This window comes from Tursiops truncatus, chromosome 3 (genome assembly GCF_011762595.2).
Source record: "Tursiops truncatus isolate mTurTru1 chromosome 3, mTurTru1.mat.Y, whole genome shotgun sequence".
Classification (NCBI taxonomy): Eukaryota; Metazoa; Chordata; class Mammalia; order Artiodactyla; family Delphinidae; genus Tursiops; species Tursiops truncatus.
The window spans coordinates 160,884,906-160,906,715 of NC_047036.1; the positions used below are offsets into that span (position 1 = coordinate 160,884,906).

The window sequence follows — 21,810 nt, forward strand, 5'->3', positions numbered from 1 at the left end:
TGTGTGTGTATATATATATATATATATATATATATACACACACACACACACACACACACATACACACACACATACACACCATGTTCTTGGATTTGAAGAATCAACATTTTGAAAATGACTATACTACCCAAAGAAACCTACAGATTCAATGCAATCTCCATCAAACTACCAGTGGCATTTTTCACAGAACTAGAACAAAAAATTTTACAATTACTATGGAAACACAAAAGACCCCGAATAGACAAAGCAATCTTGAGAAAGAAAAATGAAGCTGAGGAATCAGGCTCCCTGACTTGAGACTACACTACAAAGCTATAGTAATCAAGACAATATGGTACTGGCACAAAAACAGAAATATAGATCAATGCAACAGGATAGAAAGCCCAGAGATAAACCCACGCACCTATGGTCACCCTATCTTTGATAAAAGAGGCAAGAATATACAATGGAGAAAAGACAGCCCTCTCAATAAGTGGAGCTAGGAAAACTGGACAGCTACCTGTAAAAGTATGAAATAGAACACTCCCTAACATCATACACAAAAATAAATTCAAAATGGATTAAAGACCTAAATGTAAGGCCAAACACTATAAAACTCTTAGAGGGAAACATAGGCAGAACACTCTATGACATAAATCACAGCAAGATCCTTTTTGACCCACCTCCTAGAGAAATGGAATTAAAAACAAAATGAAACAAATGGGACCTAATGAAACTTAAAAACCTTTGCACAACAAAGGAAACCATAAACAAGATGAAAACACAACCCTCAGAATGGGAGAAAATATTTCCAAACAAAGTAATGGAGAAAGGATTTATTTCCAAAATATACAAGCAGCTCATGCAGCTCAATATCAATAAAACAAACAACCCAATCCAAAAATGGGCAGAAGACCTAAATAGACATTTCTCCAAAGAATATATACAGATTCCTAACAAACACATGAAAGGATGCTCAACATCATTAATTGTTAGACAAATGCACATCAGAAGTACAACGAGGGCTTCCCTGGTGGCGCAGTGGTTGAGAGTCCGCCTGCCGATGCAGGGGACACGGGTTCGTGCCCCAGTCCGGGAAGATCCCACATGCCACGGAGCAGCTGGGCCCGTGAGCCATGGCCGCTGAGCCTGCACATTCAGAGCCTGTGCTCCGCAACGGGAGAGGACACAACAGTGAGAGGCTCACGTATCGCAAAAAAAAAAAAAAAAGAAAAAAAGAAAGAAAAGATAAACTGAAAAACCTTTAGCTAGACTCATGAAGACAAAAAAGAGAAGATCCAAATAATAAAATCAGAAATGAGAAATGTTACAACAGGTACCACAGAAATACAAAGGATCAGAAGAGACTTCTATGAACAATTACATGCCCCCAAAATTGGACAACCTATAAGAAATTCCTAGAAACATACAACCTCCCAAGACTGAATCATGAAGAAATAGGAAATCTGAAAAGGCCAATTACTAGTAAGGTGATTCAATCAGTAATCTAAAACCTCCCATCAAAGAAAAGTCTAGGGCCAGCTAGCTTTACTGGTGAATTCTAACAAACATTTAGAGAAAACTAATATCAATCCTTTGCAAACTCTTCCAAAAAATAGGACAGAACACTTCGAAACTCATTTTACAAGGCCAACATTCTGCTCATACCAAAACCAGACAAGGACTCCACAAGAAAATTACAGGCCAGGAAGAAAGTAAATATAAGAATCCTGAAGAAACTATTATGATACAAAGTTCAACAACAAATTAAAGGGATCACACACCATGTTCATGTGGGATTTATTCCAAGGATGCAAGGATGGTTCAACAGCTGTGTATCAATCAATGTGATACACCACGTTAACAAAATGAAGGATAATAACCACACAGTCATCTTGATAGATGCAGAAAAAGCATTTGACAAAATTCAACATCCATTTATGATAAAAATACTCAATAAAGTGGGTATAGAGGGAATGTACCTCAATATAATTAAAACCATATATTACAAGCCCACAGTTAACATCATACTCATCAGTGAAAAGCTGAAAGTATTCCCTCTAAGATCAGGAACAAGGCAAGGATGCCCACTCTTGCCACTTTTATTCAACATAGTATTGGAAATCCTAGCCATAGCAATCAGAGAGAGAGAGAGAGAGAGAGAGAGAGAGAGAGACAGAATCTAAATTGGAAAGGAAGAAGTAAAATTGTCACTCTTTGCAGATGACATAACACTATGCACAGAAAATCCTAGTGACACCAAAAAACTACTAGGGCTCATTAATAAATTTGGTACAGTTGCAGGATACAAAATTAATATACAGAAAAGCTGAAAGCTCTTCTTCTAAGATCAGGAACAAGACAAAGATGCCCACTACATAGTATTGGATAAGCTAAAACAATTAGGCAAGAAAAAGAAACAAAAGGCATCCAAATTGGAAAGAAAGAAGTAAAACCGTCACTATTTGCAGATGACATGACATTATATATAGAAAGCTCTAAAGACTCCATATCTGTTGGAACCAATAAACAAATTCAGTAAGGCTGCAGGATACAATATCAATATACAAAAATCTATCTCTATACACTAACAATGAATTATCAAAAATAGAAATTAAGAAAATAATACTAATTAGAGTTTGATATTAACAGTTACATGCTACTATATATAAAATAGATATAAATAAGGACCTATTATTTAGCACAAGGAGCTATATTCAGTATCTTGTAATTACCTATGATGGAAAATAATCTGAAAAAGGATTATATATAACTGAATCACTTTTACTGTATACCTGAAACTAACACAACATTGTAAATCAAGTATACTTCAACTTAAAAAAAAAAGCCAATTAGTAATTAGCAAATCAGATCATATTCTAATTAGATCAAACTCTTGAAAACCAGGAATTTCAGTCTGAGAGAAAAGAGACACACATTTACTAGAGAGACTAAAATCCTGTAGTCCTGTGGAAACATCAGTCTAAACTTAAATTTTATCTTTTGTAAAAAAACAAAAAATTCTCTACTTCAGTGACAAAAAAAAAAGAGAAAACAATTCTATTTACAACTGCATTAAAAAGAATAAAATACCTGAGAATAAATTTAACCAAGGACGTGAAAGACTTGTATACTGAAATTTATAAGGTGCTGATGAAAGAAATTGAAGATACAAATAAATGGAAAGATATTTTGCCCTCATGGATTGGAAATATGTCCATTCTACCCAAGGCAATGAACAATTCAATGCAATCCCTATCCAAATTTCAATGGCATTTTCCACAAAATAGAACAAACAATACTAAAATTTGTATGGAACCACAAAGACCCTGAATAGCCAAAGTAATCTTGAGAAAGAACAATACTGGTAGCATAATGCTTCCTGATTTCAAACTATATTACAAAGCTAAAAACAAAACAGTATGGTATTGGCATAAAACAGACATATATAGATCAGTGAAACAGAATAAAGAGTCTAAGGAAAAAACCCCATGCGTATATGGTCAATTAATTTTTGGCAAAAAAACCCAGAATATACAATGGGGAAAGGACAGTTTCTTCAATAAACGGTTTGGGAGAACTGGACAGCTACATGCAAAGGAATGAAACTGGACCACTATCTTACACCATATACAAAAATCAACTCAAATGAATTAACTAAATTGGAAGATTGGGATAGACATACACACACTAATATATAAAAAATAGAGGACTTCCATGGTGGTGCAGTGGTTAAGAATCTGCCTGCCAATGCAGGGGACACAGGTTCCATCCCTGGTCTGGGAAGATCCCACATGCCGCGGAGCAACTAAGCCCATGCGCCACAACTACTGAGCCTGTGCTCTAGAGCCCCACGTGCCACAACTACTGAAGCCTGCATGCCTAGAGCCCATGCTCCGCAATGAGAAGCCACTGCAATGAGAAACCCGTGCACCACAATGAAGAGTAGCCCCCGCTCTTTGCAACTAGAGAAAGTCTGCATGCAGCAACGAAGACCCAACACAGCCAAAAATAAATAAATAAATAAATTCCAAAAAAAGATAGTAAGGACCTACTGTATGTATAGCACAGGGAACTCTACTCAATACTCTGAAATGACGTATATGGGAAAAGAATCTAAAAAAGAGTGGATATGTGTACAACTGATTTACTTTGCTGTACACCTGAAACTAACACAACATTGTAAATCAACAATACTCCAATAAAAATTTTTTTTAAATGGCATAAGGCTTGACATAAGCCTCAATACCATAAGAATCCTAGAAGAAAACACAGACAGTAACCTCTTTGATATCAGTCTTGGAGATGATTTTTTTGGTTTTGACACCAAAAACAAAAGCAAGAAAAGCAAAAGTGAACAAGTGGGACTACATCAAACTAAAAAGCTTCTGCACAGCCATGGAAACCATCAACAAAAAGAAAAGGCAAATTACTGAGTGGGAGAAAATACTTGCAATCAAATGTGATAAGGAATTACTATCCAAAATATATAAAGAACTCATACAACTAACTCAACAGCACAAAAACAATCTGATTTAAAAAAAATGAACAGAGGATCTGAACTGATAATTATCCAGAGACATACAGATGGCCAGTAGGTACACGAAATGTGCTCAACATTACTACCACAATGAGATATCACCTCACACCTGTTAGAATGACTATTATCAAAAAGACAAAAACTAACAAGTGTTGGTGAGTAAGTGCAGAGAAGGCAACTCTTGCACATTGTTGGTGGGGATGTAAATTGATGAAGCCACTATGGAAACCAGTGTGGAGGTTCCTCAAAAAATTTAAAAATCCAAACAAATTTTTTGGCCAACCCAATATTTGCACCCCCGTGTTCTCTGCAACACTATTTACAATAGCCAAGACATGGAAACAACCTAAGTGCCCAATGATGGATGAATGGATTTAAAAAATGTGTACACACACACACACACACACACACACACACACACACACATATATATATATAATGGAATATTAGTCAGTCATAAAAAGGAAATCTTGCCATTTGTGACATGGATGGACCTTAAGGGTATTATGCTAAGTGAAATAAGTCAGAGAGAAAAATACCATATGATCTTACCTATATATGGAATCTGAAGCAAAGAACGAAAACCCTGAGTATTCCCTCGCAGTCCAGTGATTGGGATGTGGTGCTTTCACAGCCGTGGGCCTGGGTTCAATCCCTGTTCAGGGAACTAAGATCCTGCAAGCCATGCAGCAAAACAAACAAACAAAAAAAAACCCCCAGGTTCACAGATATGGAGAATAGACTGGTAGCTGCCAGAGGTGGGATGTGAAGGTGTGGGGGGGGGGGCTGTTGAGGGGTGGGCAAAATAGGTGAAGGCAGATCAAAAATTACAAACTTTCAGTTATAAAATAAGTCAGGGGATATAATGTGCAGCATTGTGACTATAATTAATAATACTTCATTGCATATCAGAAAGTTGCTGAGAGGAAATTTCAAAAATTTCATCACAAGAAAAAAAACTGTAACTGTGTGATGATGTTACGCTAGTTTAACTAGACTTATTGTGGTAATACTTCACAATGTATACAAATATCAAATCGTTATATATCAATTATATCTCAATATCTCACTTGAAATATATCAATTATATCTCAATAAAAATAAGTAAAATGACCAAAAAAAGAAATGATTAAGGAAGACATAAAAATTGCAGGAACAGAGACTATCAACAAAACCAAAAGCTGGTGTGCTTTGAAATAATCAGTAAAATTGATAAAGGTCTAGTCAAGCTAACTGAGTAAAAAGGGTAGACAGAAGTTAGTAATATCAGGAATGAAAGGAGTGTAAATAAAATGGAAAACCATTTGATAGAATCTAACATCCACTTATGATAACACACTAGGAATAGAGGGGAGTTCAGGCTCTTGAGATAGAACATCTTCATGAAACTTGTAGGCAACATCACAATGGTGAGAAACTAGATGCTTTTTTTTTGTAAGGTAAGAAACTAGGTAAGGAAGTCTCCTCTCACCACTCCTATTCAACACTGTACTGGAAGACCTAGCTAATGCAATAAGGCAAGAAAAGGAAATAAAATGTACACAGATTGGGAAGAAAGAAATAAAACTGTCTTTGTTGTGTATGACATGATTTTCTATGTAAAATATCTGAAAGAAACCATAACACCAGAGATCCCTCCAGGAATTAATGAGAGTATAGAAAGACTGAGAATACAGAAGTCAACTGCTTTCTTATAGACCCAGAGAAATATAGCCAACTGATCTTTGATAAAGGACTAAAAGGCAATTCAATGGAAAAAAGAAAGTCTTTTCAACAAACAGTACTGGAAATAGTGGATATCCACATGCAAAAAACAAGTAAACCTAGACACAGACCTTACACAAAACTTAAAATAGACCATAGCTCTAAATGTAAAATGCAAAAGTAAAAAACTTCTAGAAGATAACATAGGAGAAAATCAAGGTGATCTTGTGTTAATTGATGAATTTTAAGATACAACACCAAAAGCAAGAAAAGAAAACAAGAGAGAAAACAATTTCTTTCCAAGAAAGAAAACAATAAGCTTCACTTCATTAAAATCCCCTGTGCTACAAAAGACAGTGGTAAGAGAATATAAAGACAGTCACAGATTGGGGAAAAAATCTTTGCAGAACACTTATCTGACAAAGGACTGGTATCCAACAAGTCTAAAGAACTCTTAAAATGCAACAGTAAGATGACAAACAATCCAGTTAAAAAATGGGCAAAATTCGGGACACTTCCCTGGTGGTCCAGTGGTTAAGACTCCATGCTTCCAATGCAGGGGGCATGGGTTTGATCCCTGGTTGGGGAACTAAGATTCCACATGCTGTGTGGCACAGCCAAAAAAAAAAAAAAAGGGCAAAATTGAAAATAAGCAAGAATCCCTGAGGAAAAAAAATAAAGTCCCAAACATGGGGGAAAAATGGGCAAAAGATTTGCACACACATCAATAAAGAAGATATACAGATGTTAAATAAGCATATGAAAAGAAGCTCAACATCAAATATCATTAGGAAATTGCAAATAAAACAAATAGATACCACTAAACGGTTATTACAACAGGTAAAATACAAAACACTCAGAATACCAAATATTGATGAAGATGTAAAGCTACAGGAATCCTTACTCATTGCTGATGCGAATGGAAAATGGTATGCCTACTTTGGAAGACAGGCGGTTTTTTCACAAACTAAACATACCCTTATCATAGGATCTAGCTCCTAGATTATACTCCTTGTATATTTATATTTACCCAAATGAGTTGAAAACTTGTCTTCACACAGAAATATGCAAATCAGTGTTTATAGGTGTTTTATGCATAATTGCCAAGACTTAGAGTTAAGCAAGATACACTTCAATAGTTGAATAAACAACCAGTGGTATATCCATATGATGAAATATTGTTCAGTGATAAAAAGAAATGAGCTATCAAGCTATCAACAGAAAGGAGGAAGCTGCTGTGTACTGGTTTGTTATAATTTCAAATTAATGCATTTATGGCTTAAGTGAAGTTGTTTTGATCTACCTGCTTATGGCTCAAGTAAAGATATTTTGGTCCAAGAGTGAATTTGTTTACTTTGGGAGGCCATGTCAGGATGACGCCATCAAAATTGTGCTTATCATTATGAACATGTGGAGAAGTGACAATCATGTGACGGACATTTAAACTTTAAACACCAAGAATCTGTGAGGACTTAAGTTGAGTGTTCAGTCTGGGTAAGGCTACTCTTTGCTAATCTAAAAGGCTCTCAGAAGATCATGAGACACTTGCTCCTGCTGTGGCCAGGTTACTCTTGGATAGCAATGGTGTTAAACCAAGCAGCAGTCTCAGGAAGAGAAGGGACATATTTGTTTCTGCCTTGGCGAGCCTACTCCTCATAGGCAGTGGTGCAAGCCATGAAATGGTCCCTGGACCAAGCAGCCTACCTTGCCTGCCAACACTAGTGCCTTTGCCCAGCAGGGAGGGATCTAAGTGGGCATCTGATACCCAGCTTTTAGTTGGAAGGACTGACACTATCACGAACCAATTCATATAAAGGTGCAACTCAACTAAATTTGGACTTTATTTCTTTCATCTTCCCTTTGGCTGGAACAACAGTGTAATTAAACTATCATTGGTTTGGGGTACGTTATGTCTTTACTGGCTTATTAAGAGACATTATCCTATTTGCTATTGGCTTGTGAAATATTATAAATTATAATTCCCGCAGTGAACCTGTGTTAAATAAATTACTGGCAAAGACAGTCTCAGTCTCTGAGCATAATTTGCCTGAATGAAACAGGAAACTTAGAAGCATATCGCTAAGTGAAAGAAGACACTCTGACAAGGCTACATACTGTATGATTCCTACTGTTTAGGACATTCTGGAAGAGATAAAACTATGAGCCAGTAAAAAGATCTTTGCTTGGGAAGGATTTGGGGGTTTGAGGGAAGGACGAATGAACAGGTGAAGCACAGAGTATCCTTAGCAAAGTTAAACTATTCTATAGAAATGATGGATACATGTCATTATACATTTGCCAAAACCCCTACATTGTATAACACAAAGAGTCAAGGCTAATATAAACAGTGGACTTTATAGCATCGATATTGAACCATGAATTGTAACAAATATACCATAATAATATGAGATGTAAAAAAATAGTACAAACTGTGTGGATGCAGAAGGGTCAAGTGGAAACACTCTGTACTTTCTGATCAATTTTTCTGTAAGCCTAAAATGTTCTAAAAAACTGGATATCTCACTGTTTCATACCTTACTATTTTTTAAATCCTTTACAAACATTATTTAAAATTAAGAGAAATTTATATACACCGTACTTTCCTACCTAGTAGTCTGTTTTTAATTAACTGTTGCTACTTTAAATTTATTTTTAAATTAATTTTAATTTTTCTACATAGGAAATCATTCTAAATTTAATTCTTTAAACACTATTGGGTATAAAACTGCAAACTGTAGAAAGTGAAAAACTTCAAATGTCTTTCTAACTAAAAGGACAAACGACATCATAGTTTGTCCCTCCACTATATTTCACATTCAGGATATGGTCAGGAATGAGTAGCATATTATAATGGATTAGGGGTTTGCATTTAATCCATGAAGAAACCTACTAGGATTTTCAAAGACTTTCCTAAGTTTGAGTAGTTTTTCTCATATCAATTAAAACAGAAATTCAACAGTTTTTTTCACTCATCAACACAAGTAGAAATTCACTTGCCTTAAGAATTGTACAGCCTTTTAAATATCAAAGTTCTCTAGGGACAAGCACATACAGAAACTGATCTAAAAATGAAAAATGTGCCTGAGAACCTAAACATACCCATCTCACAGATTAAGATTCTGTTGCCTAAAAGGCACAGAAATTCTGTTTGGTTCCAGGATTTTCTTGCCTTAAACACATATTTTTCAATCAACTTATATTTTTCAAAGCCTAAGAAATCAAACATCACATACACTCACCAAGGAAATAAAATTGCAAACTGCTAAGGGAAACTAGAGTTAAAGGACTGAAATATCCAATAGATAAAGGCATCTAAAGAAAAGAAACACGAATATTCAAATCAGCTCAGGTAAGAAGTCTGCTTGCCCACAGTTAAGAACGAAAACCCACATTCAGAAAGTTAAACGCATTCCCAAGCTTGGGGTCTAGATACCCAGGTTGAGATACAACCCCTAAGGTGGGTCAGTCCCTGGTGAAGGAGGGTAGGGACACCTGAACAGTCACCGGAGAGAACTCTCCTCACATTCTCACAAGTGAGGAAATTCTCAGGTAGATTCAGTTTAAGATCCGACTTAAACTCCCAAATTCATAAACTTTTTGTCCAGGAGACAGAACTCCTGACCACAGACTTTTTTAATACACAAAATACACTCTGAGTGCTATATCATGGATGCAGAACTCAAACATAAAACATCTAGGCCAAAGAAAACCCCCCCACTGCCGGCTCCAGATGGGAACTTTAGTTTGGAGTCACTGGCCTCAGGCCTCTGCTCCAGTCACAATACTTTGGATCACCAATGATGATTTAAATGACATAAACCCAGTGATTCAATAATCCAGAAAAATCACTCAACCCAGTATTTATGTGTAAAGGAAGAGAGAAGACTGTAAGGCAATTTTTTTTTTTCAACAGGAAAATCCCAAAACACCTATTCCTGTCGGAAAATGAAGATGTCAATGAATTAATTCCAAAAAAAGAAACTGATTTGTAAACAATCGTATTGGAACACTTCTAGATTTTGCAAGTCTAAGTCCTGATATGCCATTGGAAATCACCCAAAAGACCTCAGAATATTACTACATCCACTCAGGGTGGGGAAAAAAAAAAAAGGAAACAAAAATTTTAACACACAGAATGTAATAATGAAATATTTTTCTGAAATTCACCTTTCTTGCCTCTTTGGAAAAACTTTATACTGTCTCCCCAGGTCTACTGAATAAATAAAATTTACACTTATTGAAAAACTGAGTCTCAAATAAGTGAATAAATCTTTTCAAAGAGAGAAACTCAGGAGCGGAGGCAGTGCTGAAAAAAGATCACCCAGGAAAGTTTCTCAAGAGGACCCTCCACCCAAAGGTCTTCCCATAGGATGTCCGTGACCAAGAAGGATTTTGAGAGGAGAGGCACAAGCATTCCATATAACATATTCCAGGTAGTGGTTCTCTGCTTTCCTCTCAAGTAAAACAGCTGTAACAATAAATCTTTAAAAAGAGCCATCCATGGCTCCGTTGATAAATGATTAAACAATTAAAATACTGCATCCGTTTGCAACGCACCACGGAGAAAAACAGTTATTAGTGATACTATGAACTGCAGAGGGGAAGATGGCATTTGGGAATGCGGGGAAACATCTGTAAATTTAGGGATTTATTGCCAGCCCTAGGAAGAGCTAGGCTGGGGGGACAGGGTCGTGGATTTGAGATCCTGTTCCTCAAACATTTTAAGAAGTGAGAGTAAAATGATTCCCCTGGAGAGAAAGGGGGAACCGGACACTCCCAGACCACAGCTGCTCCCACACGTGTACCCCAGAGACCGAGTCACGATTGCCCCGAGTCCCTCCCTATGGCCACCGCGCCGTGTGGGGGAGACTCGGGTTCGCAGGGACAGGACAGGACACCCGGGGGTCCCCGCTGTCGACCCAGCCCCTAAGGCTGTGTGGCACGCCACCGGCTGACTCGGGTCCGCAGACTCTGGAGTTGGCCGCACGGGAGGCCCGGTTCCATCAGTCCCACCGCCTCCCTCTCCCAACACCCGACCCCGCACACTCACCGTTTTTCGGTTTCTGGAGTTTCCGGTTGTCCACCCCATGACCGCCGCGGCAAGTGCCGGTCACAGCGACACAGAATGCGGCATAACCACCTGGAGCCTTTAAGGGCAGCAGGAGCTGATACGGCCACTGTCAGAACAAGCGGCACTGAGCACGCAGTCCACGCCTCCGGCGTCATCGTAGCAGCACCGCCACGTAAAATAATCGGCGACTCCCCTGATTGGACAGTTCACAGGGCCCCGCCCCCCCATGCCTGAGTGACAGGAGGGCGGAGGTCGCGTCTTTGAGCCAACCTTGTCCTGGCAGTGCGTGGGAAATGTTCTCTCCAAGGACACATCGTCAAACCGTAAGGCCACTAAGGCCTGGCACAGAACTGTGACCCTTCACAAACATGGACACTTCTGTGTCCTCACTATTCGGTAATAATGAGGCTGTTCCAGGAATTCCCTGGCTGTCCAGTGGTTAGGGCTCCGTGCTTCCACTGCAGGGGGCACGGGTTGGATCCCTGGTCTGGAAACCAAGGTCCCACAAGCCCCACAGAGCAGCTCCCACCCTCCCCCCCACCAAAAAAGACTCTGTTCCACTTTCATCTTTAACCATTTCCTTTAGGAGAATTCTGTCCCCCCTCCCCACCCTCACTCATCTGGTACTTTAAGTCCCCTGGCCTCAGGGGCACTTGGCTCTGGTGGGAGGATGAACCCCACAGTCCTAGACCAGCCCTGAAGCCTCAAACACTAGCATGTGTGAAACACAGGCAGAGAAACCACCTTTTCAATGGAATTCCATCAATACTCTGTCGAAAGGTCAAAGGAGGTAAAACTGAAAGAACACTGCTGAGTGAAAAATATTTAGATGGTAAGGGTATGCAGATAAACAAATCAGGACAGTGGTCATGAATGGGGCAGGATGGAGATAAGTCAGGCATGGGAACATCAGGACACCTCACCACTGCCCACAGGCCATTTAAGAATCTTCATGATGATTCCAAGGATGTGTATATTATTACTAAATCTTACCACAAAACATTTTGTACATTTTTCCCTGAATATATTTTATGATAAAAATTTTAAGAAGAAATTCAGTTTGGAAAATAACATAATTTGTATATGTTTTTTTGCCCTGTAAGGTGGCAATCTGAGTTTTCATTCATGGTTTTGGCAGCAAAAATTAGTAATATCGACTGAAAAAAATGCACAATATAAAAGTTGAGAATTATGTTTTATGTGGCAGACTTCCTGAGGACTCAAGCCTGGGAGGCCGTCTCTCAGGTAGCTCTGAGGGGCTCCAAAAAGGTAAGGGAGAAGCCAGGATATATAGGAGTTTTGCGATAAAAACAAGGTAGTGGAACATCAAAAGATTATTGTTAATTAAAGAAAACCAGGTATCTCAAGTTAATGAATTAGCGCTTTTCTACATGTGGGAAGATGCAAGAGTCTGGGCTCACTGAAAACATTCCTTTGATATGCACCTTAACTATCTAGGGCCAGTATCCTTTTTTCCACCCTGAATCCCCTCAGGGTGCACAGTTGGGGATGGCTTGATGGCTGATGACTTAATGGCTGCAACATCCTTTGTTTATCGATATGGCAGGCAGCATTTTTCATCCACAGTAACAAGCCATGTATCTATTGGGTTGGCCAAAAAGTTCGTTTGGGTTTTTCCACATTATGGAAAAACCCAAATGAACATTTTGGCCAACCCAATATTTAGAAAAAATGGATTACATAAATTCATCATCATTTGTACCTTTTAAAAATAAAGGGTGGCGTGCACTGATACGTAAAAATCTGGAGTATTTATCAATAGAACAATTAAGCAAAGTGTATTGATAAAGATACTGAGAAATAAAATATTGCCTGCCATATCAGTAAGCAAACGATGTCACAGTCATCAGCGATTGCAGTGCCGAAAAGGTGAGCCGGTGAGCCCGGAGGAAACTCAGGATGTGAAAACACAAGATACTGACCCGAGATAGCTGAGGTGCATATCAAAGGAATGGTTTCAGTGAACCCAGACTCTTGCATCTTCCCAGACGTAGAAAAGCGCTAAATTCCTTAACTTGAGATACAGTAAGTCCCTGCAAACAACCCTTCAAGTTGCGGACTTTCAAAGATGCAAATGAGCGTTCCATCAACGTTAGGCTTGAGTGAAACTGCAGCTTGCCCTCCGTCTCCTATTGCTGAAGATCCTTCAGCTCTACCATCTCCCACCTCCTCTCTCTCCTCCAGTCAGTCACTCTTCTTGCCTGTTCACTCGATGCCAGCCCTGTATGCCAGCTGTTGTACTGTACTACTGTACTTTTCAAGGGACTGTACTGTAAGATTAAAAATGTTTTATTTATTCTTTTTTTAATGTATTATTTGTGTGAAAAGTATTATAAACCTATTTCAGTACAGTACCATATAGCGATGGTGTTAGCTGGATACCTAGACTAACTTTGTTGGACTTACAAACAGATCGGACTGATGAACGTGCTCTCAGAACCAGAACTCATTCTTATGTAGGGGACTTACTGTAACTAGTTTTCTTTTATTAACAGTAATCTTTTGTTCCTACTACCTGCCCTTTGTTGCAAAACTCCTATATATCCTAGCTCCCCTCTCGCCTCCTCAGAGCAGTTTTCTCAGGGTTACTTGAAATGCTGCCTCCGGACTTGAACTCCTCAGTATGTCCACTGAAGAAAACACAACTCTCAACTTTCAGGTTGTGAATATTTTTTTCAGTTGACAATACCTTACCCCTTCTATAACTGTTATGGTAACCTACTGTGTTAGGGGGGGTCCCTACCCTAGGTTTGACTGACAACACATTACTGCCAGGAACATATGAAAGAGTTTATTACTTCCATAATGGAAGTGTCTGGGGAGGGCAGGGAAGGCCTCTTAAGCAGGTGGGAAGTGTCTGGACAGAACAAGGCAAGGAGCCTGGCCTGAGTTTTTTTCGTTTGTTTTTTTAAAAATTTTTATTGGAGTATAGTTGATTTACAATGTTGTGTTAGTTTCTGCAGTACAGCAGAGAGAATCAATTATACATAAACATATATCCACTCTTTTTTAGATTCTTTTCCCATATAGGTCATTACAGAGGACTGAGTAGGGTTCCCTGTGCTATACATTAGGTCTCTATTAGTTATCTATTTTATTTATTTTAATTAAAAAAACTTTTTGGCCACACCATGCAGCACATGGGATCTTAGTTCCCAGACCAGGGATTGAACCTGTGCCTCCTGCATTGGAAGTGGAGAGTCTTAACCACTGGACACCAGGGAAGTCCCTCTATTTTATATATGTTAGTGTGTATATGTCAATCCCAATCTCCCAATTTAACCTTCCCCACCCCCCTTTCCCCCGAGTAACCATGTTTGCTTTTCACATCTATGACTCTATTTCTGTTTTATAAATAAGTTCAGTTGTGCCATTTTTTTAGATTCCACATATAAGCGATATAATATGATATTTGTCTTTCTCTGTCCGACTTACTTCACTCAGTATGAGAATCTCTAGGTCCATCCATGTTGCTGCAAATTTCGGCCTGAGGTTTTTGTTTGCTTGTTTGTTTGACTTGAGATTAGGAGTCGGACTAGTGTGAGATTTTGCACATAAAGGCAGAGGCTACCAAGGATTTCATCTCTTACCAGCACCAAAGAAGTAAGCACCCAGGGCTTCTTGTCATCTTGTACCGATGTGGGGCACCAGGAGAAGGAAGGATGAGGCTTTAAAAGTTGTCAGCAGTCAAACATAAAAAAAGGGAGTCAGACTTCTAGATTCTCATCTGGCATGTAAAGAGCACAGAAGGGGACATTCCTATTATCCTCACCAGAAGAAAGCAAACAAACCTAAAATTAACGGCGCGGATCTATCAAACCATTAATCACAGGGCCGACTGCTGTCTCCCAAATTGGAGAGAGAGTAAAATAGAAAATTTGAAATACGCCCACAATATTCTGCTCTTAACAATGCCTGTCCTCAAAAGAGTCTGTTTTGCCAGTGCCTAACTGACACGGTGGGAGGGTGAAGTAGGAGATGGATGGGCCCCTGGGCCAGACAGCTGGTGTTTGTCAAGTGGAGCAAAACTAAGTTTTGTCCTCAGCCAGACAAGAATGATGCCCGTTTCCCTTCCTCCACTGATATGGAGGGAATGAACCAGCAGTGGGGAGTTTGTTGCAGCAAAAATAGAAATGAAGTTTTTCCTCTCCTGAGAACAAGGAAAGTTAAGGGAACAGTGATCAGGCTAGAGAAGAAACAAACAGGCCTGAAAGAGTTAATCACTCCTAGCTATATTTTAACTGGTACTAATCTGTAGTGTCTGTAACTAGATTAGTCCTTCACAAAGCTAACCTATCACTACCTGACACTATGTGAATTACATCCTGCACCTATCACCCCCTAACTCTGTGTGATGTAAATTACATCCTTCACCTGGTGTTTAAGCTCCCTGCGCTCCCTTACTACAAGTCACCCCTTGTCGCTTTTTGCATTTCAGAAAGAAGGTCACAGGCCAATAAACGAGAGACAAACAGGCCCAGTTACCGGGATGGGCTGCCTGACTCCAGCTGTGACTGTTTTGAAATAATGCAAGAAGAAGAAAAATGCAAGACCTTCATGATTTGATCCTTATCATACAGGACTTCGAGCACCACCTATAAGATCTCCTCTGACTCCTCAGGAAGTGAGGGCACAGTTCTTGAGGTGCTAGCCTGCTGTGTTTTCCCCTTTGCCTGGCAAAGAATTAAAAGCTATCTTTCTTTTCCTCCAAAAACTCTGTCTCCATATTTCTGTTCAATATCAGTGCACAGAGAGCCAACGTTTTTTTGGCAACAGGGGAAATTTGCTAACTTGAGTCCCCTCTAGCCTTTCTGCCTGACCTAAGTTGAGGGAGAGAGAGACCTCAGAAAGACTCGTGAGGTTGAGAGTTTTGTTTTGTTTAAACCCCAACAGCAAACACGTGGTGTGTTTTCTGAAACCACTTCACCAGCTCTCCAATTCCAACTGGGTGTCTTACAACTCAATTCTACCACTAACCAAAGTTAACATCAAATTCCACAGTTGAAGGGCCCAGTCCTGTTGTTGGGGGAACCTCTGACCGAAACTGCCCACCCTGGCCAGACACGATAGTAACCACTTGCAATGAGTTATCTTACAACAGGAGGTTCTGGTAAGGAATGAACTAACAGCTACCACCAACCATAAGAATTCGGCAAAGGTCAAAAGGAGAAAAGAGATGCCAGTCCGTATATCTTACCAACCTCCCAGAATCCTTCTCACTGGAATCACATCTTGGCTGAGCGATGGGCGTGCCACCAGGAAGGACCCTGAGTCAGAATGATTGGCCAGAGACAACCCAGAAACGAACCCCATTACTATAAAACGTGAGACTTTGAGCCATGTGGCAGAGCAGTTCTTCTGGGTTCCCCTACCCTGCTGCTCTCCACCCGGGCGCCCCTTCCCAGTGAAATCTCTCGCTTTGTCAGCATGTGTGTCTCCTTGGACAATTCATTTCTGAGTGTTAGACAAGAGCCCATTCTCAGGCCCTGGAAGGGGTTCCCCTTCCTGCAACACCACAAGACGGCCCCCGTGTCAGATGCCAGCTGCAAATGCAAGGCCCAGGCCACACACGTTTCTGGATGGCTGACTACAAATTCGGAAGTTCCCTATAACCCCTCATATCTGTTAATTTGATAGAATGACTATTAGAACTAAGAAAAATGCTTTACTTATTATTATCAGTTTATCTGAAAAGATACAAGTCAGGGGGCTTCCCTGGTGGCGCAGTGGTTGAGAGTCTGCCTGCCGATGCAGGGGACACGGGTTCGTGCCCCGGTCCATGAAGATCCCACATACCGCGGAGTGGCTAGGCCCGTGAGCCATGGCCGCTGGGCCTGCGCGTCCGGAGCCTGTGCTCCGCAACGGGAGAGGCCGCAACAGTGGGAGGCCCGCGTACCGCAAAAAAACAAACAAACAAAAAGATACAAGTCAGGAACAGCCGAATGGAAAGGGTGCACAGGGCAAAGTAGGGAAGCAGGGGTAGGAAGGTTCCATGCCCTCTCCTGGCATGACAGCCTCCCAGCACAGTGATGTGTTCACCAACTGAGATATCTCTGAATCCCGAGGTTTAGGGGTTTTGATGGAGTTTTCAACATTGGGGGCTTGAGCATGGGCTGGGCTGAAAGCTCTAAGCCTCTAATCATAGCTTGTTCTTCCTGGTAACCATCCCCCATCATGAAATCATCTATGGGTCTGGAAACAGTTGCCTCATTAGAACATAAGATGCTACTATCACCCTTATCACATGGGAAATTCCAAGGGCTTTAGGAGGTCTTTGCTAAGAACCATGGACAAAGACCAAATATCTTTCTTATACCACAGAAGGGTCACAGTCCATGGTCACATACCGAGACCCAATCATGGGACTATAAAACATTTCCTTTCCACCCTCAACGTACCACCACATCAAGAAGACACCTGGGCTTCCCTGGTGGCGCAGTGGTTGAGAGTCCGCCTGCCGATGCAGGGGACACGGGTTCGTGCTCCAGTCCGGAAAGATCCCACATGCCGCGGAGCGGCTAGGCCCGTGAGCCATTGGGCCTGCGCGTCCGGAGCCTGTGCTCCGCAACGGGAGAGGCCACAACAGTGAGAGGCCCGCGTAGGCCCGTGAGCCATTGGGCCTGCGCGTCCGGAGCCTGTGCTCCGCAACGGGAGAGGCCACAACAGTGAGAGGCCCGCGTACTGGAAAAAATATATATATATGTATATATATATATATATATATATATATATATTAGGTGTTAGAATTAAATGAGATCTGGGTAAGGTGTTTGCACAGTCCCTGATATATGGTGAGCATTAAATAATTTTTATTTCCATTAATAATATTATTGATTTTATTATTAAATAAATAACGCATAAATTTTCCTCCCTGGAAAAAAACATACCGCGTCTGTTTGACATGCACCACGGAGGACAAATAGTTGATAATGATGCTGTGAATTAGAGACGCAGGGCTTTGGGAAGGCGGGAAGGGACCTGGAATTTATGGATTTAATGCCAGCCCTAGGAAGAGCTAGGCTGGGGCGACAGGTTCGTGGTTTCGAGATTCTGCTTCCCCAAACATTTGGAGAACTCAGGAGAAAACGGGTCCTCTTGGGGAGAAAGGTGGCACTGGGGTCCCCACAGACTAAAGCTCCACCCACACTTAAAGACCAGACACAGAGTCTGAAGACTCTACCCGAGTTCAATGCACAATCTGAGGAGAGACAGGTAGCGGGTGCAGAGCTGCCCAGAGAGGCTCCGGGGCCAAAGTCACCACGCACAGTGATGGGACAGGACGCCCGAAGTCTCGGCAGCTGGCCCAGCCCCCGCGCTGAGAGCTGGAGGGGGCTTAGGTCTGAGCTGAGCCCCGGGCGGACTTGGGTCTGCAGACTCCGGAGTTGACCGCAGCAGGGTACGGGTCCCACAGTGGCAGGTTCCGACTCAACCCCTCCTCCCTGTCCTGGGACACCTGGCCCCTCAACTCACCATTTCCTGGCTTCTGGGGTTCCCCTGGGGTCCTCCCTTCCACTCCTGCCGCCTCTGCAGTTCGCAGCATCATATACGCTGCAGACAGACACCTGGGACCCGGGAGAGCCGATGAAACGCTACGCTGAGCACCTACAGGTGCCTCTAAGCGGTCGGCTAAGTGTTGCCCCACCCACCTTCCCATGCTGCGCCCCTGACTGGACAAGTCATGAGACCCCACCCCCTTTCCCTGAGTGACAACAGGGCAGAAGGTCACGACGTGGTTGAACTTAATGAGTTTCAGCCAGTGGGCTGGAACTTGCCCCCTCCAGGGAAGTTTGTTTTTAAACAAGACTTTTTCATAGGTGTTGCTAACCAATATTATGCATAATCACACAGTGAAAGCCACAGGGCTTATGGGAAAAATGGGATTGGGTGGGGTTCAACACTCAAAACTTGTCACTGACATTAAAAAAAAAAAAAAAAAAAAAAAGGGGGCTTCCCTGGTGGCGCAGTGGTTGAGAGTCCGCCTGCCGATGCAGGGGACACGGGTTCGTGCCCCGGTCCGGGAAGATCCCACATGCCGCGGAGCAGCTGGGCCCGTGAGCCATGGCCGCTGGGCCTGCGCGTCCGAAGCCTGTGCTCCGCAGCGGGAGAGGCCACAACAGTGAGAGGCCCGCGTACCGCAAAAAAAAAAAAAAAAAATGCGTGACAGGTAACTTTTAAAAATTGTGAATCGCTATGCTGTACACCTGAAATGAATATAATATTGTGAATCAACTATACATTAATAAAAAAGAAAGTTCAAACTAAAAATAAAGACGTGTGTATGACTGGAAAACATCAGTTCTAGAGGCACCTGTGGTTAACAACACTGCGCTGTGTACTTCAAATGTTCCAAAGGTAGAGCTCATGTGTTCATATTGCAAAGAAAAGGAAAAGCAAGGTGAACACCATGCAATGATTGTAAGTGAAATGAAATAAGTTCTCTCTAAAAGCAGTTATGAGCAACACCCCTAAGTGTGAGGACGGGAGTGTGGTAGGGCTGGAGGAGGCTGTGCTGGTGCGGAATCTGGGGGCAGTCTTGGGGGCTGACAGCATCAGGGACACGCTGTCTGGAGACGCGGTTCCAGGGGAAGGGACAGGACCCAGACTGTGATCCTCTCACAGCCTCAAAAGACAGACACGAAAACTGATGGAACCTGAGAGGGACAAGATGCCTGAATGTCCTGCGTGTCGTAACCAACGAGTCTTATAGAGATGAGCAAATTCACAGAAGCCTCGAGGAACAGCTGCTGGGCTTGGTCAAGGGGACACACATGGAACTAGGGGCCTGCCTGTGCTTCTGGAGCGTACGTGCAAAGGTAGGAAGACTGATCATATACCAGGGAGAAAGCAAATCTCAACAAGTACCAAAGAAGCTGTACTGGGACTTCCCTAGTGGCGCATTGGTTAAGAATCCGCCTGCCAATGCAGGGGACATGGTTTCAAGCCCTGGTCCGGGAAGATCCCACATGCCGCGGAGCAATGAATCTTGTGCGCCACAACTACCGAGCCTGTGCGCCACAACTAATGAAGCCCCCACCCCTAGAGACTGGACTCCACACCAAGAGAAGCCACAGCAAGAAGCCAGCACACCACAATGAAGTATAGCCCCTGCTTGCCACAACTAGAGAAAGCCTGTGCGCAGCAACAAAGACGCAACACAGCCAAAAATAAAAAATCAAAAGAAAAAGAAAAAAGCAGCAGTATCATAAGGAACATTTTCTAATCACAATGCCATTAAGTCAGGAATCAGCAATGAAAAGATCATTTTAAGGCCAGGGAGCTGTTCCCGTTCTCCCACTCCGGCCGCATCTAGGAATGGACCTAGAAGCCCACCATGGCTTCTACAGTCTGGCCCGCTTACAGCCCAATCTCAACACAGCAGCTAGAGCAAACTTAGAAATCAGAAAAGGACATCACATCACATCATTTTTGCTACAAAGCCTTCCAGTGGCTTCCCATCTCTCTTACATTAAAACCCTAATTCCTCACATGGGTCTATGAAGCCCTGAATGACCAGGACCCTGACTTTTGACCACACCCATCTCACACTATTTTCCACGTTGCCTTCTGAAACACAGGCCTGTGATTCAAATATGTCAAACCAGTTCCTGCTTCAGGGCCTTTGCACACGTGATTTCCTCTCCCACGAGTGCCAGTTATACTTTTCCACTCCCCTTCTGCTTGGTTGGCCTTTTCTCAACATTTCCGTCTTATATCCAAATGTCACCTCCTCTGAGAAGCCCCCAGGCTTGCTCCAGCACATAGCCCTATTTTATTTTAATCATATGCATCATTATCTTTACCTGTTTATTTATCCTTTGTCCCTTTGCATAACCTCACCCACAACTAGAAGGAAACCCCATGAGGGGAGGGTCCTTATCTGACCTGTTTATCACTCGATCAAAAATGTAAGGTACTTAAAAAGGGCTTACATGTTGAATGAACAAGGGGACATCTGCTAGGCTGACTGCAAAGCAGATTAGCAAAGGGCTCTGTGAAGGTCCTGACATCCCCATCATTCAGGTACTCCTGACCTCAGGCTCATTCCAACACTCACGGTCAAGGTACCTCATGCCCATTAGGGCCTGGGCATTGCCTTGTCACTCAGGTGACTCTTTGGAAAGCTTGCCCTCCTCTCCACTGCTTTGATATTTGTTCCAAAGCAAGGTCCACAGGTGTCCCAGGGATCTAGAGCAAGACTTGACCAAAGATATTTCTTAATCTAGACTTGTAAAAAAAATGGAGATGCAGTCAGATGTTCCCTAAGGGAAGTTGGGTACCCTGGAGGCCACAACCAAGAGGAGAAGAAGTGGTTTAGGAAGAAAAGGGTGTAATGAGGGCTGAGGTGTGGGGCTGGAGGATGTGGAGATGAGGTGAGGGCAGATCCCACAGGTGGCTCCAACGCTGCTCCCAGTGGGTAGACGTGGCAGAGCAGATCACTCCCCTGACCCTCGAGGGGGAAACTCTCTAGAAACAGTCAAAGCAGCAAATTATTTAA

General features: G+C 41.9%; 1 protein-coding gene across 1 annotated transcript in view; it reads right to left on the minus strand.

Moving 5' to 3' along the window:
* ZNF14 (zinc finger protein 14) overlaps nucleotides 1–11,413 on the minus strand; it is a 25,378-nt gene extending 13,965 nt beyond the window's left edge. The window contains exon 1 of the mRNA XM_033854076.2: nucleotides 11,274–11,413. Coding sequence (XP_033709967.1) covers nucleotides 11,274–11,312 — 39 coding nt within the window. The 5' untranslated portion in view covers nucleotides 11,313–11,413. The remainder of the gene's footprint in view (nucleotides 1–11,273) is intronic.
* Between the last annotated feature and the right edge of the window lie 10,397 nt (nucleotides 11,414–21,810).